The sequence below is a fragment of the Schistocerca serialis genome, chromosome 5 (assembly GCF_023864345.2).
Source record: "Schistocerca serialis cubense isolate TAMUIC-IGC-003099 chromosome 5, iqSchSeri2.2, whole genome shotgun sequence".
Classification (NCBI taxonomy): domain Eukaryota; kingdom Metazoa; phylum Arthropoda; class Insecta; order Orthoptera; family Acrididae; genus Schistocerca; species Schistocerca serialis.
The window spans coordinates 320,364,389-320,387,578 of NC_064642.1; the positions used below are offsets into that span (position 1 = coordinate 320,364,389).

At 41.2% G+C, this 23,190-nt stretch overlaps 1 protein-coding gene across 3 annotated transcripts in view; it reads right to left on the bottom strand.

Annotated features, from left to right (window-relative positions):
- The window catches only part of LOC126481621 (balbiani ring protein 3-like), a 253,215-nt gene that overhangs the window by 37,824 nt on the left and 192,201 nt on the right, over positions 1-23,190 (bottom strand). For all 3 annotated transcript variants that reach the window (XM_050105511.1, XM_050105509.1, XM_050105510.1), the window contains 3 exons: positions 19,852-20,034; positions 8,761-8,928; positions 2,399-2,582 (listed from right to left, as the gene is read on the bottom strand). In XM_050105511.1, the coding sequence (XP_049961468.1) occupies positions 2,399-2,582; positions 8,761-8,928; positions 19,852-20,034 (535 nt within the window). The remainder of the gene's footprint in view (positions 1-2,398; positions 2,583-8,760; positions 8,929-19,851; positions 20,035-23,190) is intronic.

The following is a 23,190-nucleotide window of genomic DNA, read 5'->3' on the forward strand; positions in this document are numbered from 1 at the left end:
TTGCTGCTGCAAGCAGTATTGCAACTTTAACAGGGACCACAAAAAGAAAAAAAAGAGTCTTATCTTGTCTATTTTTTTTTTTTTTGGGGGGGGGGGGGGAGGGGGGGGAGGGGTGAGATGGGGAAGGAAAAAGAAAATCAGAATGCTCTTGGAATAAATGACAACATTTTATGTCTAATAAGACAATTCCTATTCGAAACAAAACTTCAGAGCTACATAAAACATTCTTTTCTACAATAGCACAGAACTCCACCTGCGAGCACTCTGAGGGCAACATCAATGAGTCATATAGTGTACAGAGAACAATATGTATTTTGTATTATTTTGGAAAACGAGTGCATCTTTGTGAGAAGCACATAAAATTGCAATCTAAATGTCTGCAGCTGTATGAATGTAGACTTAATCTGAAAATTCGTTTCAAATTTAGTTTGACGAAATTATGAGCAATTTCTGTGTTTTTCTCATTGTTACAGACTGATTTAATTTCATCATTAAAAGCTTAATCACTGTACATTCTCTCTCATAAAAAGAGCTGCACCTAAAAGGACAAGAAACTGTGATCATTGCTGGCAAGCAGGTAGGTGGTACCATACATATGAAATGATTACACGTTCAATTGGAAAGGACCACCACGTACTGTGCTGCACGGAAACAAAATGTACATGCTAGTATGGTGTTGGGGTTCCTATGGTTGTGAATGCAAGCATCAAGACATGTGGCATGGAATCGTACAGGTCTGAGATGTAGTCATGTGATATTCCATCCCATGCCACTTGCCCCTGACTGCTCACATCCTACAGACTGGAGGGTGGAGGTAGAGTCCTGAAGACATGCACTGAGGCATCCCACGCATTCTCAATCAGGGAGAGATTGAGCGATGCCCTTGGCCGTGGCAAATGGCAGAGTATCCACAGCTGCAAGGTATGCTTCGGGGGTGGCAGCAATGTGAGGACAAGAGTTGTCCTGTTGAAATAGGGCATTGGCATGGGTGTGCATGAGTGCCAAAGGGACACCAACGATGAATGGGAGTGCTCCCCACAATGTTACATCATGCTGGTTAAATGTGTGATGGGAGACCACAAACTGCTCTTCGTGGCACTCTCCACTGTACCTACAAACACCGACTCAGTGAATGTTGCCTCCTAGAAGGAAGTGGAGGGGTGGGGGGGGGGGGGGGGGGGGGGAGGGGTTGAATGGCAGGTATCTTAACAGCCAAGTGTGCAGCGAGCCTTGCGTCATGCTGCCGCCTGCCAATGGTACTGACACTTATAAGATGTTGCATCAGAGGCAGGACAGTCCACTGAATGAAATTTATCAATGCTGTCTGATCTGCTTGCATGTGATGGACAACCCTTCAGTGTTCCCTCCTTATAGTGCTTGCTGACATTCAGATCCTACATGTAGTATTTACATGCTTTCTTGTATCCATCACCACCAACAACAGGCAATGGTGTCTGTACGATCAGTGTGATGTGCAATATGATATTACGACCACCCGACCTCCCACAGACTCACAATGCCATGGTTCTTGAACTTAAATGTCAAATCAAAATGCCTTCAGCCATCTAAATTTCCGGTTTCATTTTATTTGTGCACCTAGTTGCCCCATGACTTACTTGTAGAAAGAATCTCACCTCTTATACAGTCGAAATATGAGCCAGCATCCAGTTACTGGTGTCTGCAAAGTTTTCTTTAACACAGTGATCCCTTCGATCATCACCTGCCAACTCAAACTCTCAAGCTTGTCCGGTTGGGCAACCCACTGTCAAACGTGTTGCCTAGGCATAATGCATGTTCAAGTGATGCTAGCACAGTAGTACTGGCTGGCACAGCCTTTTGGGCTTATCTTATATCAAACAATGCATGACATCGCAGATCCACCCATGCTACCCGACTATGTGGCTGAATGTATCCACCCAGTTTGCAGTTGATCACTTGTGATCTTCTAGGTGCAGTTCTTTTTAGGACAAAGAGTATGTTGTTTAAAATAGATTTTTTAATGTTTGATGCAGTAGTACACTACCTTTCAGTTGTCCTGTGGAGCACTACCATACATCAAGAATTACACATGATGAGACATACAACTAAAGACAAGATCAATCGAAAATGTCACATAATCAATACATTACACCACAAATCCCAATAGCAGAAGACAACAATTACTCAAAAGCACAAGAAAGTTAATTTATTGATTTAGTACAAAATATATATAGTCTTCACAGCTGTAAACAATGCTAATGAAAAGCAAAGACAACACAATAAACATAGTTAATATTTTAATCATAGCAATATCTTCTGTAGGTCAAATGAGAAACTTAAGTGCAAATATTTTCTTATAGTACACTGAAATTTTTGCAGCAAGAACACTATGAACAGCATGGTTCATGGATTCACATACCTTGAATGGGGTATTTCTGAACCAAATTCATCCACACACCAACATTCTTCTCTGCCATTATGCATTGAACACTGAATTGCCTCATATGAACCATTTGGATGGCATCTAGGAGCAGGTAATGCAAGACTCATACCTTCTCTTGTTCCTTCCATTTTATCATTGAAGTCACGCAAGTATTCACACACTGAAGAAAAGTAATCAATACATCAATCATTCCCATTTCTTGCCATTCACAGTGTCATCAATGAAACATTATGAAAATGCCAATTATTTTTATGAAAATTTAGTTAATGTAAACAATAGAAACATGTTTGTTGCTGTTGTTTCCATAAATGAATGACTGGCTCCTTTCACAAGCCAGCAAGCCACAATGGTAAAGAGATGCTAAGACAATATGGCTGTCCTTAATATTAAACAAAACCTGCCCCTTACTGTAGCTGATAATGTGGTGAGGGGGAAAATGTGTGTGTCTAACTGACTTCTACATTTGTCTGTTTTGCTGAAACTTGCCTAGTATTAGGATACACAGATATAAATAATTTTACACTTATGCATCTAAATCAAAATTATCATGTAATGTCATAAGACACCTGAATTTTACAATGTTGTAGTAGAGATGGGCCTTAATAAATAAATCCCAGTAAGAAAAACTTATGAAATGACAAACTTGTGAAATCTTTTGTAATGAATAACATGGATTCAGAAACAAGAGTCAACAAGAACTGCCATTTATGAGAGCATCAACTGCATACTAAGCCTGAAAGACAAGAAACAGGAATCGACAGGATTATTAATTGACATATGAAAGCATTTGACATGCTGCATCATAAAATTCTGCTGTCAAAGCTTGAAAAATGTGATTTTGAGGACCAACCAAGAAATGAATTAGTTCCTTCCTGAGCAATTGTAAGCAAGCAGCATCAAACACACAGGTTTTGACCTAAAATCTATCTTTGAACACTTGGCAGACTGCAAGGGTCAGTAATGGGATCCATCCCTCCTGTTCCTTCTATACACAAACGATCTAATCTTAAATGTGGATATGCATGAAAATACCATATTTGCAGATGAAACCACAATTCTACAAAAGGGAGAAAGTAAGGAAGAATTACAGCAATTGCCAAACACTGTCACAAAACAACTTAGCAACAGGACACACAACAATCTGCTTTAAAAAAAAAAAAAAAAAAAAGAACTGTCATACTAAAATTCCACAAGGCTCCAAACAAGGATATGTTTATCCCATATGTGACTATCAAAAATGAATCAGCTGGCAATAGTAGGGAAACTAAAGTCTTAGGACTATGGCTGCAAAGCAATATAAAATAGAATAAATGTATTGAATACCTTAATGAAAAATTGAGCAGGCACAAAAGGGACATTAAAATCATGTTTGGATGCAAACCTAAAGAACACACAAGACCCTTTTTAAGGTCACTGGTATTCCTCCTTTATCAAGTATTTACAATGTGGAAAAATCATTTCTCTCTAAAATAAATGTAATAGGTAAGGACTGAAAAAAAGTTCATGATTACTTTACCAGACAAAACAAAAACTTGTATACGACCCACACATCCCTCACATCCCTGGACCAAAGCAGTACTTTCCACTTTATATCAAACATCCCAAAAACGTAAAAGCAATTACTGAGGTCAAAACTTTTGGCAAATCTTTAATGTCATATTTATAATATCACTGCTTTTAATCAATTGAAGAATTTTCAAATTTATGAAGTGTGTGATATAAATATTTAATGAATGAAGTATATTATTGTACTTTTAAAGAAGCGTGCTTAGAAATCACGTTCACCTGTACATTTACAAACTGACTTGCCCAATGTTTTATGCATAATCTTCTTTGTAGACAACAGGACCAATAAAATACAATACCACAAGTTCAGATTGTGCAATGACATTGGCTGTGGCTTTCTTCAAGAAAGAACTCCAGAAAATAATCTCAAGGGATTTGGAAAACCACATAACAATATATCAGAAGGAGGAAAATTTTCCATCAACAGTGGTACAATCAAAGATGGAACGCTGTCTTAATGGGCAATTATGAATAAAGAAACCGATCATAATGTTTCAAATGAACCATCCAGGCACTTGGGTGACATGATTTAGATTAACTACAGTGCCCTGAATTTTGATGAAAAATTGAAGTCCACTTCTCACACACATGAATCCAGTTGAACCAACATAAGGTCATAGAAAAAGAAAACAATGATATGGTAAGTATCATCTATTTTGTATTTGACTATGTCAGATTCTTTAGCTGCACATAGCTTTTGGGCACTTGAACTCAGGTTACAGTCTGTCCTGTTATTATTTAAATAAACAGTTGTGTTGGCTGCAGTTAACTCACAATAATGCTAAGAGAATTCAGCCTTCATCAAGAATAAACCTGGAAGACTCATTTTTGGAGGAATTCATTACAAAAGGAACAGTGAAATAGCTTGGTTGTAATGAGGATATAACAACTTACAGACTGACTATAGGGGATAGTAAAAAGTAGTTGAAGACCAATTGGCTTTACTGATATGAAATATGTATGAGTGTCCCAGGATGATTGGTCAATGTTCAGGGATATTACAGGAAAGACCATTCAAAGCAAAAGAGGTCCAGTAAACATGGACTCTAAAATATATATATATATTAGGACGAGCATTTATTCATCTTCAATACTTTGAAACAAATCTTTCATAATGCAAGCTCTTTGCTTTCCATATTTTGAGAGGCCTCACTGACCATAGACAGTGGTTGTGTGTGTGTGTGTGTGTGTGTGTGTGTGTGTGTGTGTGTGTGTGTGTGTGTGTGACCACACAAATTACAATCTTTGGAACATTAACTCCTCTGACGAGCCGCCATGTTTAATTCAGTCTGCCTTTGTACTTCATGCAGTGTTCATGTGTATCAGTCTTTATGGTAAAATATATGTGTATACAGAAAAATTGGGAACGGTTTGTTACATATATTATGATCCGTATCCAGAATCCCATATTGGTGACCCCGGACAAGAAGTTCTACATCTTCAGCGACCTTTGTGCCGGTCGTATAGACTCAACAGGTTTCACGCCCGACGCCATGGCTACATCACCGAACATTCTTTACGAAGATTTGGAGGCCCAGCTCTTATGACCAGGCCAACACAACCTTCCACCGTCGGTTATTTTGCAGATAACAGACAATGATCTATGACCTTTGATGTAGATAACCTCTACTTTAGCAACTCCACAATGACCGAGTGTTACGCAGTTACCTCAAACAATGAACTCAGGCTTTGTTTCGCCAGATTATTCACAACAACAAGTAAAAAGTGAAATGTACGATCTACTAAATACTGTCACAATCAATCACTCATACGAAGTTCAAAGGGACCAAAATTCGCACACTTGCTATGATCCTTTACGCGCCACGATGTCAGTTACAGTAGAGGCATGTGCAACACCACTATTTGTGCAAAACGCACACACAGTCAACTATTACCAAGCTACTGCAGCCTCGCCTTCCTCACAAATCAGTGACAAACATTTTTAAGCATCCAGTTCGCCACAAACAAATAACCGATCGGTAACCCAGTTTTACGACCACGTGGGTACAAGTGCACCCAACATAGCCTCTTCACCCAGCAACGTTGTACTATGACAGTGCGACTGCCAACAGGTTTCACCAGTGTTTTATGGTCCTACCACGAAGAGTGCAAGGCCAGTGTGTGCAGAAAACTCGCTTTGTTGCCACTTTAAGCTCCAGGCCACCCCCTCCGCCTCACCCTAGGGGGGGGCCTCAATTCTGACCATACAATAGCTCGCTCCTTCCGCAGTACCGTCTGCGTCTCCTGCGCTGGCCTCCATGTCATTTCTGAGTTGGACAATATCAGTGCCATTCCTGCAATTTCCGGTCCAGTTTTCAGGCCCTCATTACGCGCCGCTCGCCCGTTCGCTCCCGTGGTACTGACCGTGCCTACCGCGTTGTTTTTTCGGGCGTCTTCAAAGCCATTACAACCAGCCGTTGTTCAGAACGTGTGTGCTAGTAACATTTCTGCTCCAGTGATGCTAGATCCCAGCATGAACTCTTGTGCAGCAGGACTGTAGGCCTTCCAAGACACGGGGAAGCCACCTTCGTCTCCACCTCCAGGCCGCCTACCCAAGCTACCTCCGCTATAGGACAATCCAGTTTCATGGTTCACACTGGTGGAGCACTTCTTCAAGCTGCAGCAAGTGACTGATGACAACTCCAAGTTCCTATGTTTGGTCACACACCTTCAAAACCACTCGGATTTAATTTGTGATCTCCTACTTTCGCATCCAAGGCCACCAAAGTGCGAGTTTGCCAAGAAAACGATATTGGACTGACTTGCCTGCTCACCACAGGAGTTGATAATCAAGATTCTGTATGAGGAGCACCTGGGGGAATGCACTTGGTCACAACTTTGGCGCCACCTCAGGTTACTCGTGAGTGAACACACGATGCCAGCTGTCACTCCGTGGGCGGTATGGTCTACCAATTACCTAGCAACCTATAGATACACCTACTGCCACACTCTTTCGAGTCTATCAGTTCTCGCCTATGCATAGCAGATCAGCTGTATGCACTCCTGCACCAGAAACACCCAGCTCATCCCCCATCGCTGTGTGACACTAAACCTCCTATTACCAGCCGTCTGCAGGCAGGGGCAGGGGCCGTTGCGCTTCCATGCCTTCTATGCCGCCAGGCAGTACTCGTTCGCTCTCTCCTCTTCCCGAGCACTCAAGACTTGCCCATGCTCCATACATCCCGGTTTACGTCCCAGAACAATTCAACGAGGACAAGCCTCCCCTGCTATCAGTCACCGCCACTGCCACATCTGGCTCATCCATACTTTTGGTTCCACAAGATTTTTGGAGCTGAGGCCAAGAAGTGCAGATAACCTTGCGAACACCCAAACACCGACCGCAGGAACTAAGTGACGCCGAGTCCTACGGGGGAACTTCACAGGCATCCCCTATCATTGCACTCCGACCAGTCATCTCCTCGGCCGAGCGGTCGTTTATACGTCACAGACATTTCATCGCAGTTTGTCTACCTAATTGACATGGCACTGACGTGTCTATCATACCTCAGTTGTTGGTTCCTACTGACTTTTCACCGATGAAGTCTCTCCTATGAGCTGTCAGTTACAAACTGTCAGTTCTGTGAAACTGATGATGTACCTATCCCCTTCTCTGCGTTTTCCGTGGACCTTCTACATTGCTGACATCGACGAACCAATTCTCGGTATGGATTGTTTGTCCTCGTTCCGTGTCTGCCACAAAATGGGATTTAGTTCGTGAGTGTTCCACCCTAGTGGGCAAGATTGTGACCTGCATCACTAACCTTCTTTTCAGAATACGACTCAGTGGTGCACCTCTGCTGAGATAACGACGAGCTGAAGCAACGCGTTGCTCACACTTACAAAGAGCTCGCTGGGCCCGCACCTTGCTGTTGAAACTGCAATCCGCAGTTCCTTCACTGGATTGAACTTCATCGCCAAGCATCAGTTCGAACACTCGTCAGGTTAGTTCAAAAACATTCATTGCATGTGACAATTCGCGTTCAGTGCCCTCTGCACCTTCGCATGCCGACCCGACAGAGATGGAGCTTCTGGTCATGCGCCTGCTGCCTCACATCACTCACGCTGATGCTGACACCCACACGACCCCCCCGTCCCTTAGGTCTCATAGGCCATACTCCATACTGCGGGAGGTGGGCTATGTGGATCAATAGGTCACATCAATCACACAAATTACAATCTTTGGAACATTAACTGATCTGACAAGCCACCATATATAATTCAGTCTTCCTTTGTACTTCATGCAGTATTCATGAGTATCAGTCTTTATGGTAAATTATATACGTATATAGAAAACTTGGGAACTGTTTATTATGTATATTACAATCCATATCCAAAATCCCATAAGTCTATTTGTTGTGCCTGTTTGGAACTCAATATATGTTCTATATAGTGAGCAGTGATTTATCCTTTTCATAAAACTGTTATTATTCCATCTTAGATTTTCCATTGTTAAATTTAATGTGTAAATTTTCTGTCATCGGTAATACTATTATTTGGTAATGAAATTTGGTTAACAAGTGGATTAAATGCACTTGCAAAATGCTAGAAATAATTTCTAAGTTATGTAAGTCTACGAATTTGAAAAAAAAAAAGGTCAACTCTTATTTAACATGGCATACGGCAGCACCAATACTTACCTAATCTGATTTGGGCATGTTCTTAACATGGGGTAAGATAACAGACTGCTTAAATTATAACTACTGCTCTTCTACTTAAGTTACATCATAGTAATGTATTGAGAAAAAGGATATGTAGCACAACATGAAACTTACTTGTCTGTGGCCGTTCTTCTGGTACTGGAGTACTCATACATACTGCACCACAAATATCACTAAAACAGCATCTGCTATATTCTTCACAATCATTATCTGCCTGACATGGCACTAACCTTTCACAATTTTCTTCTGGTTCTGATATACATACATCCAGTTGTATTTGTTCTAAAAGAGAACATGAGTAATATAACAAGAGTTGACACACAAATAAAAAACTATAAAATTCACATAAGAAAAATTATTATTTTTCTTTTAAGTGAGTAACATATTCTCAACATTATCTGTAACTGACTACCAAGATTGAGTCAATTCCAGAATGATTTTTTCACTATCAAATGAAGTTTGCATTCTTTTGAAACTTCTTGTAAGATTAAAATTGTGTGACTGACAGGGACTCAAATCTGGAATCTTGGACTTTACTGTTTACTCTTACTGACCAGGCTATGCAGGCAATTTCTGCAAAGTCTACTCAAAAAGTTTTGAGACTGATTTGATTCCTTGTGTATAAGGCATGGCAGTGTAGTAACTAAGGTGATAGCTTGAACTATTAACTGTAAACAAAAAAATGTGCACTCAAACAATTAGTCGCGAGCAGGCATTGTTATGCAGTGGACATGCAGCTGTAGTGTGTTAACACTGTTATGTCATAAATCACAATGGAGCAACACCTCTAAATCAAGCATTCAAGACATTCTTTAGAATGTTTTGAAGAACAGAAAGGCGTGTGTGAAGTTTATCCTGCACATCTTGATTCCTTAACAAAAATGATGATGCTTAAACGCCTGCCATAACTTGACTGAACTGCAAAATGCGGACAATTATTTTCTGGAAAAATTCATCACGGGCGACAAGATTTGGCATTATCAATATGAATCTAACACTAACAACGAAGCGCAGAAATTCATGTGAAGGGTCATTAACTGATATTCAAGCCAATGAGATGTGGGAATTAAACAATATAACAAAGAATGACTTTTCTGACTGTTTCATACGGTCATATGAATGTTCTGTGTGTTGTACTCAACTGGGGGATGTTGTTGTTGTTGTGGTCTTCAGTCCTGAGACTGGTTTGATGCAGCTCTCCATGCTACTCTATCCTGTGCAAGCTTTTTCATCTCCCAGTACCCACTGCAACCTACATCCTTCTGAATCTGCTTAGTGTATTCATCTCTTGGTCTCCCTCTACGATTTTTACCCTCCACGCTGCCCTCCAATACTAAATTGGTGATCCCTTGATGCCTCAGAACATGTCCTACCAACCAATCCCTTCTTCTGGTCAAGTTGTGCCACAAACTTCTCTTCTCCCCAATCCTATTCAACACTTCCTCATTAGTTATGTGATCTACCCATCTAATCTTCAGCATTCTTCTGTAGCACCACATTTCGAAAGCTTCTATTCTCTTCTTGTCCAAACTATTTATCGTCCATGTTTCACTTCCATACATGGCTACACTCCATACAAATACTTTCAGAAATGACTTCCTGACACTTAAATCAATACTGGATGTTAACAAATTTCTCTTCTTCAGAAACGCTTTCCTTGCCATTGCCAGCCTACATTATATATCCTCTCTACTTCGACCATCATCAGTTACTTTGCTCCCCAAATAGCAGAACTCCTTTACTACTTTAAGTGCCTCATTTCCTAATCTAATTCCCTCAGCATCACCCGACTTAATTAGACTACATTCCATTATCCTTGTTTTGCTTTTGTTGATGTTCATCTTATATCCTCCTTTCAAGACACTGTCCATTCCATTCAATTGCTCTTCCAAGTCCTTTGCTGTCTCTGACAGAATTACAATGTCATCGGCGAACCTCAAAGTTTTTATTTCTTCTCCATGGATTTTAATACCTACTCCGAATTTTTCTTTTGTTTCCTTTACTGCTTGCTCAATATACAGATTGAACAACATCGGGGAGAGGCTACAACCCTGTCTTACTCCCTTCCCAACCACTGCTTCCCTTATATGTCCCTCGACTCTTATAACTGCCATCTGGTTTCTGTACAAATTGTAAATAGCCTTTCGCTCCCTGTATTTTACCCCTGCCACCTTTAGAATTTGAAAGAGAGTATTCCAGTCAACATTGTCAAAAGCTTTCTCTAAGTCTACAAATGCTAGAAACGTAGGTTTGCCTTTCCTTAATCTTTCTTCTACGATAAGTCGTAAGGTCAGTATTGCCTCACGTGTTCCAGTGTTTCTACGGAATCCAAACTGATCTTCCCCGAGGTTGTCTTCTACTAGTTTTTCCATTCGTCTGTAAAGAATTCGTGTTAGTATTTTGCAGCTGTGACTTATTAAACTGATAGTTCGGTAATTTTCACATCTGTCAACACCTGCTTTCTTTGGGATTGGAATTATTATATTCTTCTTGAAGTCTGAGGGTACTTCGCCTGTTTCATACATCTTGCTCACCAGATGGAAGAGTTTTGTCAGGACTGGCTTTCCCACGGCCGTCAGTAGTTCCAATGGAATATTGTCTACTCCAGGGGCCTTGTTTCGACTCAGGTATTTCAGTGCTCTGTCAAACTCTTCACGCAGTATCATATCTCCCATTTCATCTTCATCTACATCCTCTTCCATTTCCATAATATTGTCCTCTAGTACATCGCCCTTGTATAGACCCTCTATATACTTCATCCACCTTTCTGCTTTCCCTTCTTTGCTTAGAACTGGGTTTCCATCTGAACTCTTGATATTCATGCAAGTCGTTCTCTTATCTTCAAAGGTCTCTTTAATTTTCCTGTAGGCGGTATCTATCTTACCCCTAGTGAGATAGGCCTCTACATCCTTACATTTGTCCTCTAGCCATCCCTGCTTAGCCATTTTGCACTTCCTGTCGATCTCATTTTTGAGACGTTTGTATTCCTTTTTGCCTGTTTCACTTACTGCATTTTTATATTTTCTCCTTTCATCAATTAAATTCAATATTTCTTCTGTTACCCAAGGATTTCTACTAGCCCTCGTCTTTTTACCTACTTGATCCTCTGCTGCCTCCACTACTTCATCCCTCAAAGCTACCCATTCTTCTTCTACTGTATTTCTTTCCCCCATTCCTGTCAATTGCTCCCTTATGCTCTCCCTGAATCTCTGTACAACCTCTGGTTCTTTTAGTTTATCCAGGTCCCATCTCCTTAAATTCCCACCTTTTTCCTCAGTTTTAATCTACAGGTCATAACCAATAGATTGTGGTCAGAGTCCACATCTGCCCCTGGAAATGTCTTACAATTTAAAACCTGGTTCCTAAATCTCTGTCTTACCATTATATAATCTATCTGATACCTTTTAGTATCTCCAAGGTTCTTCCATGTATACAACCTTCTTTCACGATTCTTAAACCAAGTGTTAGTTATGATTATGTTGTGATCTGTGCAAAATTCTACTAGGCGGCTTCCTCTTTCATTTCTTAGCCCCAATCCATATTCACCTACTATGTTTCCTTCTCTCCCTTTTCCTACACTCGAATTCCAGTCACCCATGACTATTAAATTTTCGTCTCCCTTCACAATCTGAATAATTTCTTTTATTTCATCATACATTTCTTCAATTTCTTCGTCATCTGCAGAGCTAGTTGGCATATAAACTTGTACTACTGTAGTAGGTGTGGGCTTCGTATCTATCTTGGCCACAATAATGCGTTCACTATGCTGTTTGTAGTAGCTTACCCGCATTCCTATTTTCCTATTCATTATTAAACCAACTCCTGCATTACCCCTATTTGATTTTGTGTTTATAACCCTGTAGTCACCTGACCAGAAGTCTTGTTCCTCTTGCCACCGAACTTCACTAATTCCCACTATATCTAACTTCAACCTATCCATTTCCCTTTTTAAATTTTCTAACCTACGTGCCCAATTAAGGGATCTGACATTCCACGCTCCGATCCGTAGAACGCCAGTTTTCTTTCTCCTGATAACGGCATCCTCTTGAGTAGTCCCCGCCCGGAGATCCGAATGGGGGACTATTTTACCTCCGGAATATTTTACCCAAGAGGACGCCATCATCATGTAATCATACAGTAAAGCTGCATGCCCTCGGGAAAAATTACGGCTGGGGGATACTATGTAGAATATCTGAAACATTTAAACCACTATGTCATCTTTTCAATAGTTTTTTTTATTAATCCAGCTCTGAAACTTTTTGGACTGACAGGATACATACCACTCCTGAGAAGATGAGTGGGGGGATGCATGTTTTGGAGTTACAGAAAACATTAATCTAAGTTAATGACAAATTTTATGTGATAATGCCTGGGTAAGAATGGAGAGGAGGGACATTTATGGGTGCAATATCATAGCAGCATGACGAATCGGATTAAAAAGCTCCCAATTAATATCATGCTTAACTGACACACTTGATGCAATTTCTGTCTATGAATTGTTGACAGTTAACATCAGAAAAGATGATCAAATTCCTGTATACTAAAGCCCAGAAACAACACCTTCCTTGTCAAACCAAAGGTTTTGATGATTTAAGATACTTCTACACATTGTTGCTATATTTTTCAGAGTCTCACTCCCCAATTAATCCAGTGCTCTCTCTCAATTTTTCTTATGTTAATCTCAACTTAATTTCCTAATGTTACTAGTAATTCTGGAAAAATACTGATCAGTGTTGCCCTGAATGAGAGCATTTATGTAGGTTAAAGAGAAAATGCTTAAAATGTGAAATTAGTTCACTAGTATACGTATGAATCTCAGAATCCAGAAGATAATATTGCTTGTTTGATGCACTATAGGATGCAAACTTTAGACACAGGACACTGCACGCAATCGGGGAGACTAACCATGTTGTGACTCGCCGATCATTCAAAGCGCCGCCGTGCAATGACGTGCGTCCTCTACGTGTGGCGCTGTCTGCCAGCCATGCAGCAGCTGCGCCACCTAAGCGGCCAGCCGAGCAGCGGCCACTAGACTGGGACTCAGTGCTCATTCGAATGCTAATGTGTACACATGTCTTGCTTGTCAACTTGCACTGTGACTTATGTGTCTTTCGTTTGCAAGTCCGACCGCATACATGATGTTCATGAACATGACACTGACTCTGATTCTGTGTTGTCTGTCAATTGCACTTCTTCCCTTTCAGGGAAGCTATTCCTCACTGTCCAAATCCTTGGTCACAATGTTCTCATGCAAGTGGATACCGGTTCTGCTGCCACTATAATTAATTCTCAGACACATCTTCAGTTGGGTTCTCCACTCCTGTCACCTGTCACTCGGCAATTACGGACGTACAATAAACAGAAGATTTCTCTCTTGGGACAGTTTAATGCTGAGGTATCTTACAAATCCGTCGTTCGCACTGTTCCCATATTTGTGGTTGACCAGAGCAATGCAGAAAATCTTTTTGGTTTCGATGCCTTTCTCATTTTTGGGTTCTCCATAGATGACTCTGTCAATATTGTCTCTGATGCTATTCCTTATGCTCAACTGGATTCCTTGTCGATGACATTTTCGTTCATTTTTCTCATGGGTTAGGCCGTGCAAACGACTTTGAAGCTCATATCGCGCTCAAACCCAATGCTCGGCCTAAGTTTTTTCAGGCTCGGCCCATTCCTGTGGCCCTTCGTGATCGGGTAAAATGGGAGTTGGATCATCTCACTACTTCAGGGGTCTTGCTTCCTGTCATTGCTTCCTGTCACTTCCAGTGAGTGGTCCTCTCCTGTCATTGTCACTGCTAAGCCAAATGGTGATATTCATCTCTGTGGCGATTTCAAAGCCACTGTAAATGCTCAATGCCTCATTGACACTTACCCTATGCCCCATTCTGAAGAACTGTTCACTAAACTTGCTGGAGGCCAGTATTTTTCTAAAATTGACCTGTCAGAAGCTTATCATCAACTTCCTCTCGACGCTGCTTCCCAGCAGTTTCTGGTCCTTAACACGCCTTTTGGCCTCTATCAATACCAACGCTTGCCGTTCGGGGTTGCTAGCGCCCCTGCTCTCTTTCAGCGATTCTTGGAACAATTATTGCTCCCTGCCCCTGGGTGTACCAATTACATGGATGACATTGTTGTCACCGGTTCCACCACTGAAGAACATCTTCAAAATCTCTGCACACTTTTTCATGTCTTACAGACTGCCGGTCTTAAGTGTAATCTTCAGAAATCACAATTTTTTCAGGCATTTATCACGTACTTGGGGTTTCAACTCTCTCGGGATGGTATTCGTCCGCTTCAGCAAACTGTCGCTGCGATCGATGCCCTTCCTCGCCCTACATCTGTTAAGGAACTGCAGGTCTTCTTGGGGAAAATTGCACACTATCACAAGTTTTTACCGTCTGCGGCTTCGGTGGCTCAGCCGTTGCATCGCCTGTTGCATAAAGACGTGCCTTTTCACTGGTCCGCGTCATGCGATGCGGCTTTCCAGAAATTGAAGACTATGCTGAAACAGGTCCCGTGCCTGGCTGCTTATCGACCTGGCCAACATCTTGTTCTTGCCACAGACGCCTCTCAATACGGGGTCGGTGCAGTCCTTGCGCACCGTTTTTCTGACAGTTCGGGACAACCCATTGCTTATGCTTCCAAAACACTCACGGATGCCCAACAAAAGTATTCTCAAATTGAAAAAGAAGCTTTGGCCATTATTTATGCTCTTCATAAGTTTGGTGTTTTTCTCTATGGCTCAAAATTGCATCTTGTTATGGATCACAAACCACTTGTTTCCTTGTTTCATCCATCAACGTCACTTCCTGACAAGGCTGCACACCGCCTGCGGCGTTGGGCTCTTTACTTGTCTCGTTTCAATTATGAGATTCATTTCCGGCCGACAGCTCAACATGCTAATGCTGATGCACTGCCTCGCCTTCCCATGGGTCCAGATCTGGCATTCGATAGGGACAAACTTTTGTGTTTCCACCTGGATGTTGCCGAGCAGCGGGTTGTGGACGGGTTCCCCATCACTGGGGACAGGCTGGCGGCTGCTACGGGTTCTGACCCTACCCTCTCCCGGGTTTTATGCTGTATTCAGAAGGGTTGGCGAGATCGCCCGTCGCTAAGACTTCTGATCCATTGCGGAACTACCACGCTTTGCGCTACCGCCTCACGGCTAGGGATGGTGTTATCCTCCTTTCCACTGACAATGCTTCGCCGCGTGTTGTGGTACCTGTGTCTTTGCATGCTTCGGTCTTGCGCCTCCTTCACCAAGGGCACTGGGGTGTCTCTCGCACAAAATCTCTGGCGCGCCGTCATGTGTACTGACCTGGCATTGACTCTGAAATAGCACACATGGTCGCTGCCTGCGGCCCTTGTGTGTCACAGGCGGCTGCCCCAAAGTCATCTTTGTCGCCGTGGTCTTCGCCTGAGAAGCCCTGGGAGCGCATTCATGCTGACTTTACAGGCCCCTTTTTAGGTACTTATTGGCTCCTCACAATTGACACCTACTCTAACTTTCCTTTCATTGTCCGTTGCACGTCGCCTACCACCGCGGCAACCACCAGTGCTCTCGCCCGCATTTTTTCTTTGGAAGGCCTCCCCTCTACTCTTGTTACTGATAATGGTCCGCAATTTGCCTCTTCCGAATTTGCGGATTTTTGCGCTCGTCACGGCCCCGCCGTTCCATCCACAATCCAACGGTGGGGCTGAACGACTGGTCCGCACATTTAAGGCTCAGATGCGGAAACTTCTGACTTCTTCTGCTGCTGATGATGCGCTTCTCCAGTTTCTGCATCTTACCGTTTCACCCCCATGGGCGACCACAGTCCGGCTGAGCTCTTACATGGCCGACAGCCCCGCACGCTACTTCATCTTCTGCGGCCTTCCACCTCACGGCCGCGGGTGCCTTCACTTGGCCGGTTCACCGACAACGACCTCGTCTGGGTACGGGGATATGGCAAGCGGCCAAAATGGAGCCCGGGCCGCATCTTAAGACACCGTGGCAGATGCCTGTATGAAATCCAGGCCAACATGGGTGTTGCAGTGCGACATTCGGACCAGCTTCGGCCTCATGTGCCGGCAACGCCTGTTCCGAATGCTGCTACACCACCTTCGGCTCTACCTGACGCTCGGGATCTTGGCATCTCTCAATACTCACAACGCAGCCCTCTCACCGTCATCGCGATGCTAGCACAAGAATGGACACCACCAGGAGACGTGCCCATGCAGGAACCGGATGACCATCCTCTGTCAGAGCAAATCTACTCGCCTCCTCCTCCAACGGACACCGACACATCGCCCATGTCTCCTGTCATATCAACTGGACTTGCCGCAATGGGCAGATTGGTGCATGGGGCCCCAGCAGATTTGACCCCTACGTCTCCTGTCATCTTGACCTGTTATCATCGGGGACACTTCCGTCCGTACGGGAAGCCGCCTCCTCGAGGCTTTACGGCGAGTCAAACAACGCCTATGGACGTTAGCCATCTCCAGGACACCTCCATCAGACAATTTCAAAGGGGGGAAAAGTGTTGTGACTCGCCGATCATTCAAAGCGCCACCGCGCAATTACGCACGTCCTCTACGTGCGGCGCTGTCTGCCAGCCATGCAGCAGCTGCGCCACCTAAGCGGCCAGCCGAGCAGCGGCCGCTAGACTGGGACTCAGTGCTCATTCGAATGCTAACGTGTACACATGTCTTGCTTGTCAACTTGTACCGTGACATATGTGTTGTGTCGTTCTGAAATATATGTGTTAAACTTGACGTTATAACAAACCATAAATAGAATAACTATGAAGGCACACACTTGATCATCAGTAGTCAGCTTTGGTTGGCTTATTTGTAAAGGCAAATGTCTGCTTGTGTCTGTGTATGTGCAGATGGATATGTGTGTGTGTGTGTGTGTGTGTGTGTGTGTGTGGGGGGGGGGGGGGGGGGGGTGTGTGTATACCTGTCCTTTTATCCCCCTAAGGTAAGTCTTTCCGCTCCCGGGATTGGAATGACTCCTTACCCTCTCCCTTAAAACTCACATCCTTTTGTCTTTCCCTCTCCTTCCCTCTTTCCTGAAGAAGCAACCGTTGGTTGCGAAAGCTTGAGTTTTGTGTGTATGTTTGTGTTTGTTTGTGTGTCTATCAACATGCCAGCGCTTTCGTTTGGTAAGTCACATCATCTTTGTTTTTAGATAAACATAATATCATTATGCATAAACTCAGCAAAGCATTTGTCATGCAAATTTACATTACATTTTCTGCACATTCTGACAGTTTTATGTTTGACCAGTGAGAATAATATTTTGACCATGTTGGGTCATGGTAGGGTTGTTATCGACCCTGTGGGCAGGCGTATTTGGGTTTATGCTAAGACAAAAGTCATGGGAAAATTGCAGAAAATCCATGCAGTTACCAGTTCAAAGAAATGGATGACAATTCTTTTTGAGATATACTGAACTATATTATTTTGATGTATGACCACAGCCTCCTCCCATTTGTAGAGCAATCTCTTTAACATAATCAGAGCCATCCAAAAAATACCTGAAGGAGTCCATACTGAGCAAGTGCCATGAACACGTCACTGTTTCACCATAATTTTCATCAAACTACACTTGCGCACTTTACCCTGTAAGTGCAAGATTACACTACGTTTCCATAAAACAAAAGCAGTGTGAATGTTGTCTTAAAATAATCATTCTTGTTAGCCATGAACATAAGAAGTGGAAATAGAGGTGATGAAATCCAAATCCTGAGAAATTATATGGCTAGTGATTCCTACCAAGACTTATCTGAAGGAGTTAATAGAAGAAAATGGCTATGTGTGATCAGAATTCATTAGATGGCTGATCAGTCACACATATGATAAGACAGTGAAGTGTTCATAAATCTTAATGGTATTATGGCAACAAGGGACCTACCAGAGCACTTTGGCTGATAAACTCTGGTCCCAAAAGCAATACACTGCTCTCTAACCAACAAGAAAAATGTAACAGAAGGAAAATGTAATGTGTCAAAGTGACATGAATATCTTACAAGCACTCATAATGTATGAATTTTCTTGGCGTACAATGTGATTCGACAACATAAGGTATTGCCCTATGTGGATTTGAGAATCAACTACTTTTCTGTAGAGGACTAAATAGAGATGACATTACAAATTAATTTAATGGTATAAGTGCTTCTTTGTGTGTGAGAGTTATTGTTGTGTGAATTTGCTACTCCACAAGAAGACTTTCTCCAAAAGCTGGAGTATTTCTAGCATTATTTCTCACTGTGCCTGTCTCCTCTTTGGTATGAGTAGCAATCTATTCTCTCCATATTGTAGCTATTATTGTAAGTAATACTACAGAAGAACATGATTTCAGGTGGTCAAAAGCAATATTTAATATAAGTAATGATGAATTATGGCTGTGCCAATTCAAAACTGAAACAAAGCAGTAGTCACATTTGGGTGTTACCACAGAAAAGAGTTTGAAGTTTAGAGAAAATGAATTGTGTGCACTTTCCTGGCGAAAAGTGGGCACACTGCTACAACTATTGTGGCTGGAGATAAGATAGTAACTTCACACTGTATTCGGGTCTTTGATGCACAAACCATGCAAACATGTCAAGATGATAGTTCTAAAATCACGTATGCTTGGGATTGTGCTCTATAAAAAATGTTACACATATTTAAAAACTTTGGAAAACTTTTCTTCTCTGACATGCATCACAAAAATGATGAAAGGAAAAGTATTTATGACTCAGAACATTTTCACTGGTCATGCAGTAAAGCTTCAGCATCACGCACGACAATTTATGACATTTTTACTACTAACTCCATTCACAATACATTTTGTATACAGTATCCATGTATACCACTGAAGGTACCTGCAAAATTATATCATTGTACAACATTATTATATTTCCAGAGATATGACATCATAAACATTGAGTTTTGTGAAAAACTAGCTTTTGCTTAAAATGGAGCCCTAAGTACCCATGCTATGCATGTCCAGACTTTTATAATGAGAGCACTCAGCAACTTCCAACAAACTGTAAAAGTAATTTCAATCCTTTTCTAAACTTCTTCTCACTTACATGTTTAATGTCAAATACTTAATACATTACAACTCATCTCTAATCAGAAGTTTGAATCTGTTTTGTACATGTGAGGTCAATTATTTAGAGAATTGGGGGTTTACTGGTTTATTGTAATATGTAATGAAAATGATCAGCTGCTTACCTGGTCTACCTTCACTGATACAACAGACACCATGATCTGTGTCATTAGCAGACACACATTCATAATTGCTTGGACAATTAATTGCTGTATTATTTATTTTACATTCTACTGCTTCTCCACTTTCAGCATCAACTAGAGGACTGCTTACACCACAGAGATTCATAAATGCCTTTTTTTGACGACCTACAAAAGAGTAACTGTTTAATAAATTATCATAATACAGTTAATAATACAAATACATCTAATAAAACAACTATACACTCTTACTATCTCTAGTGTGATGCTGACAAAAAAAGTTATCAGTAATCTCATGGTCTCTAATTTTAGTCAATAACTGAAAAAGGAACTTATTACAGCAAATACTTAAGAGGTATCAAGATACAACCACTAACACCTAGAGCATCAAATGACTTTTTAAAGTCAGATGCTAACTGAGTGTGGCTGCACAGTTGTGTGCACATATTCTTTTATCTAATTTTTAAAAATCATTCAACTGATATGTTCAGATGGTTCTTTCTTGATTTTCATTAAAAGACATTCACACAGCTAACCATATTAACCTGTCCAACGGTCATCATAGTACTTACATTTCTCGCCCTTTCCTGTATTAACTTACTTATTGCCTCTTAACATATTTTTCTGGTTGCACTTTTTTCAGTGATTCTGGACACCAAACTGAGTAGGTTTCTAGTTCCTAATCCCCTCCTGAATTTTATGTTCTGGAAGAATCTCACTGACAAATTTCAAACTACTATGTTAAGCACAGACTGTAGCAGTGGATCATATCAAAATCTTTCCCTTCTTCTGTTCCCCTTTATTTTTGATTTTTTCTGGATATCTTCTCTAGCATTTTCATGCAATTTCACCAACATAAACTCTTGTTAAAGAGACAATAATCTATTTTATTTCTTACTTAAGGCTAGTATAGATAACATTAGGAACTTAATGACTGTTTACTGTCTGTCATCATTTTTATACTAAAAACAACATAAGAGTACTTTGTATGTATGGCTGACAAGTGAGCTGGTTGTGAACACATTTTAATGAACAATCTGTGAACTAGAGGGAGCTCTAAGCTGATAGACAGCAGATGTTTCAAGTTTCAGAGACTGTTACCAATGACAAACAATGAATATGTGATGCACGCAAAAACCTGTGGAATTTAAAGATATTGAAGACAGGTGCAAGATAGTAAAAACATCCATATAAAGAATGAATACTTTTGTACAGCCAGCAAAATACTATCTTTGTACAATATTAAGCTTATCCACAAGATAGGACAGATTCACAATTTTTACTCTATAGGAATAAGTTTTGATGTAAATCTGAGTCTTGCCTCTTATCTTAAAATTCAGTTGATAGTTAACTTGTATTCACAATGAGAATGAACCATTTTCTTGAGAAATACACTGACGAATGAAAATATTAGGATCACCTGCTTAATAGCATGTTGGCCCAGCTTTAGAACCTAATACAGCATTGATTCTGTGTGTCATGGATTTGATGAGTTTCTGGCAGGTTTCAGAAGGTATGTGTCACCAGATGTTTATGCACACATCACACAATATCCATAAATTATGTCCCAATAATTGTTATTGGCAGAGATGGCACCAGATAGTGCATGAGATGTGTCCCAGCAGGTTCAGAACATACAAATTTAGTGACCAAGACATCTGCAAGAGTTCATGATCACGCACCTCAAAACACTGTTGCACGATTTTGGCCTAGTAACGGAGTTATCTTACTGGAAGATGCCATCGCTGTCAGTGAAAACATGAAGAAATGCAGGTGGCCCGCAATAATTTTCGCATTGTCCACTGCTGTAGTGGTGCCTTTAATTACTACCACAGTTCCCACGGAAGCCCAGGTGAATGTTCCCCATAGTATAATACTGACTGCTACTACCGTATTTACTCTAATCTTAGCCGCACTCGAATCTAAGCCGCACCTGAAAAATGAGACTCGAAATCAAGGAAAAAAAAATTTCCCAAATCTAAGCCACACCTGAAATTTGAGACTCGAAATTCAAGTGGAGAGAAAAGTTTTAGGCCGCACCTCCAAATCGAAACGAAGTTGGTCCACTGTAATATGAGACACAATTAGGTCGAACGAATGACGATACAGCTACAGTAGTTTGGTTCGAATCGTAAGCTTAGCAGTTAAGCTTTACCAGGTAGCCATTGCTATGCGTCAGGCGCTTCATCCGTATTTACATGGGTACCATTCCTTTTTCAAGTGCTTCGTCTGGTTTGAATCGATTGCTTATTTTTCTTTGATCTGATAAGTGCTGTTCTCTTTGTTATAGGTGTTTACGTCACTCTAAACTGAAAATGCAGTACTGTACTGTGTCATGCATTGTTTGTAGCATTCTGATAATGAGTGTTTATGGTCTGTCACCGCTCACGGCATGGCTTGCTTTTGTGCATGCTACCGCCGCTTTTTAAAGAGAGAGAGAGAGAGAGGAATTGTCTCATTAGCGAAACAATGGCAAGAGACTGCTATTTGTTATTACTTACACCGCTGCTTTCTTTGATAATAATCAACAAGAACCAAATTATAGACTGCGTATCATAGAAGATGTTCTGAACGAGAGTTTAGTGAAAATTTTTCTCTGTTTGAAAATCTTTGCAGACGCCTCTTTAGTACATTACATTCTGCACAGAAATTAGAGTCATCTTAGATTTAAAAATCTAATCAATTGCCATGCTTCATTTCTGACTGTATCACCATTAGGCATAAGAATAATATGAATATAAACATGACATGATATGTATATTCTTCTGCGTTTGCTGTTGTCTCGCTCTAGTTTCGTAGTTTTTTAGCCACACAGGATTTAAATGAGAGAGCAGCAAACACGAAAGAATACATGGCAAAATGTTTATATCCATATTATTCTTATGGTGAAGTGAATACTGCATGTGGTTAACAATTCATAAACGTTCCTATTAGCAACCATCTCTTCTCACAGGTAGGAAAGAATTCAGAATGTAGAGCTGGCCATATTGACAAACATCCCAAACAGTCTTTCCAGTTGGATTTTTGTAGTACATTGAAATGCTGCTACATTCAAAGATGAACAATGCGGAATTTGTATTTACTTAGTAGGATAACGTATGAAAATGCAGTGGTCGAAACTCGGGGCGGAGTAAAAAGCTGTGTGGCAGTGATATTTTTCATGTCTGGTGCAAAGTGATATCAAAAGTGTGCGAGAGTTTTTTTTTGGTCATGTGTTGTTTTTTATCTTTGCCGTAAGACTATAGAGTCTCCTAGTTTTTGTTACTTCTCTGTTGTTTTTTTTAGTTTCTTCTCATTGTGAGTTTTTGCGAATAAATATTTTTT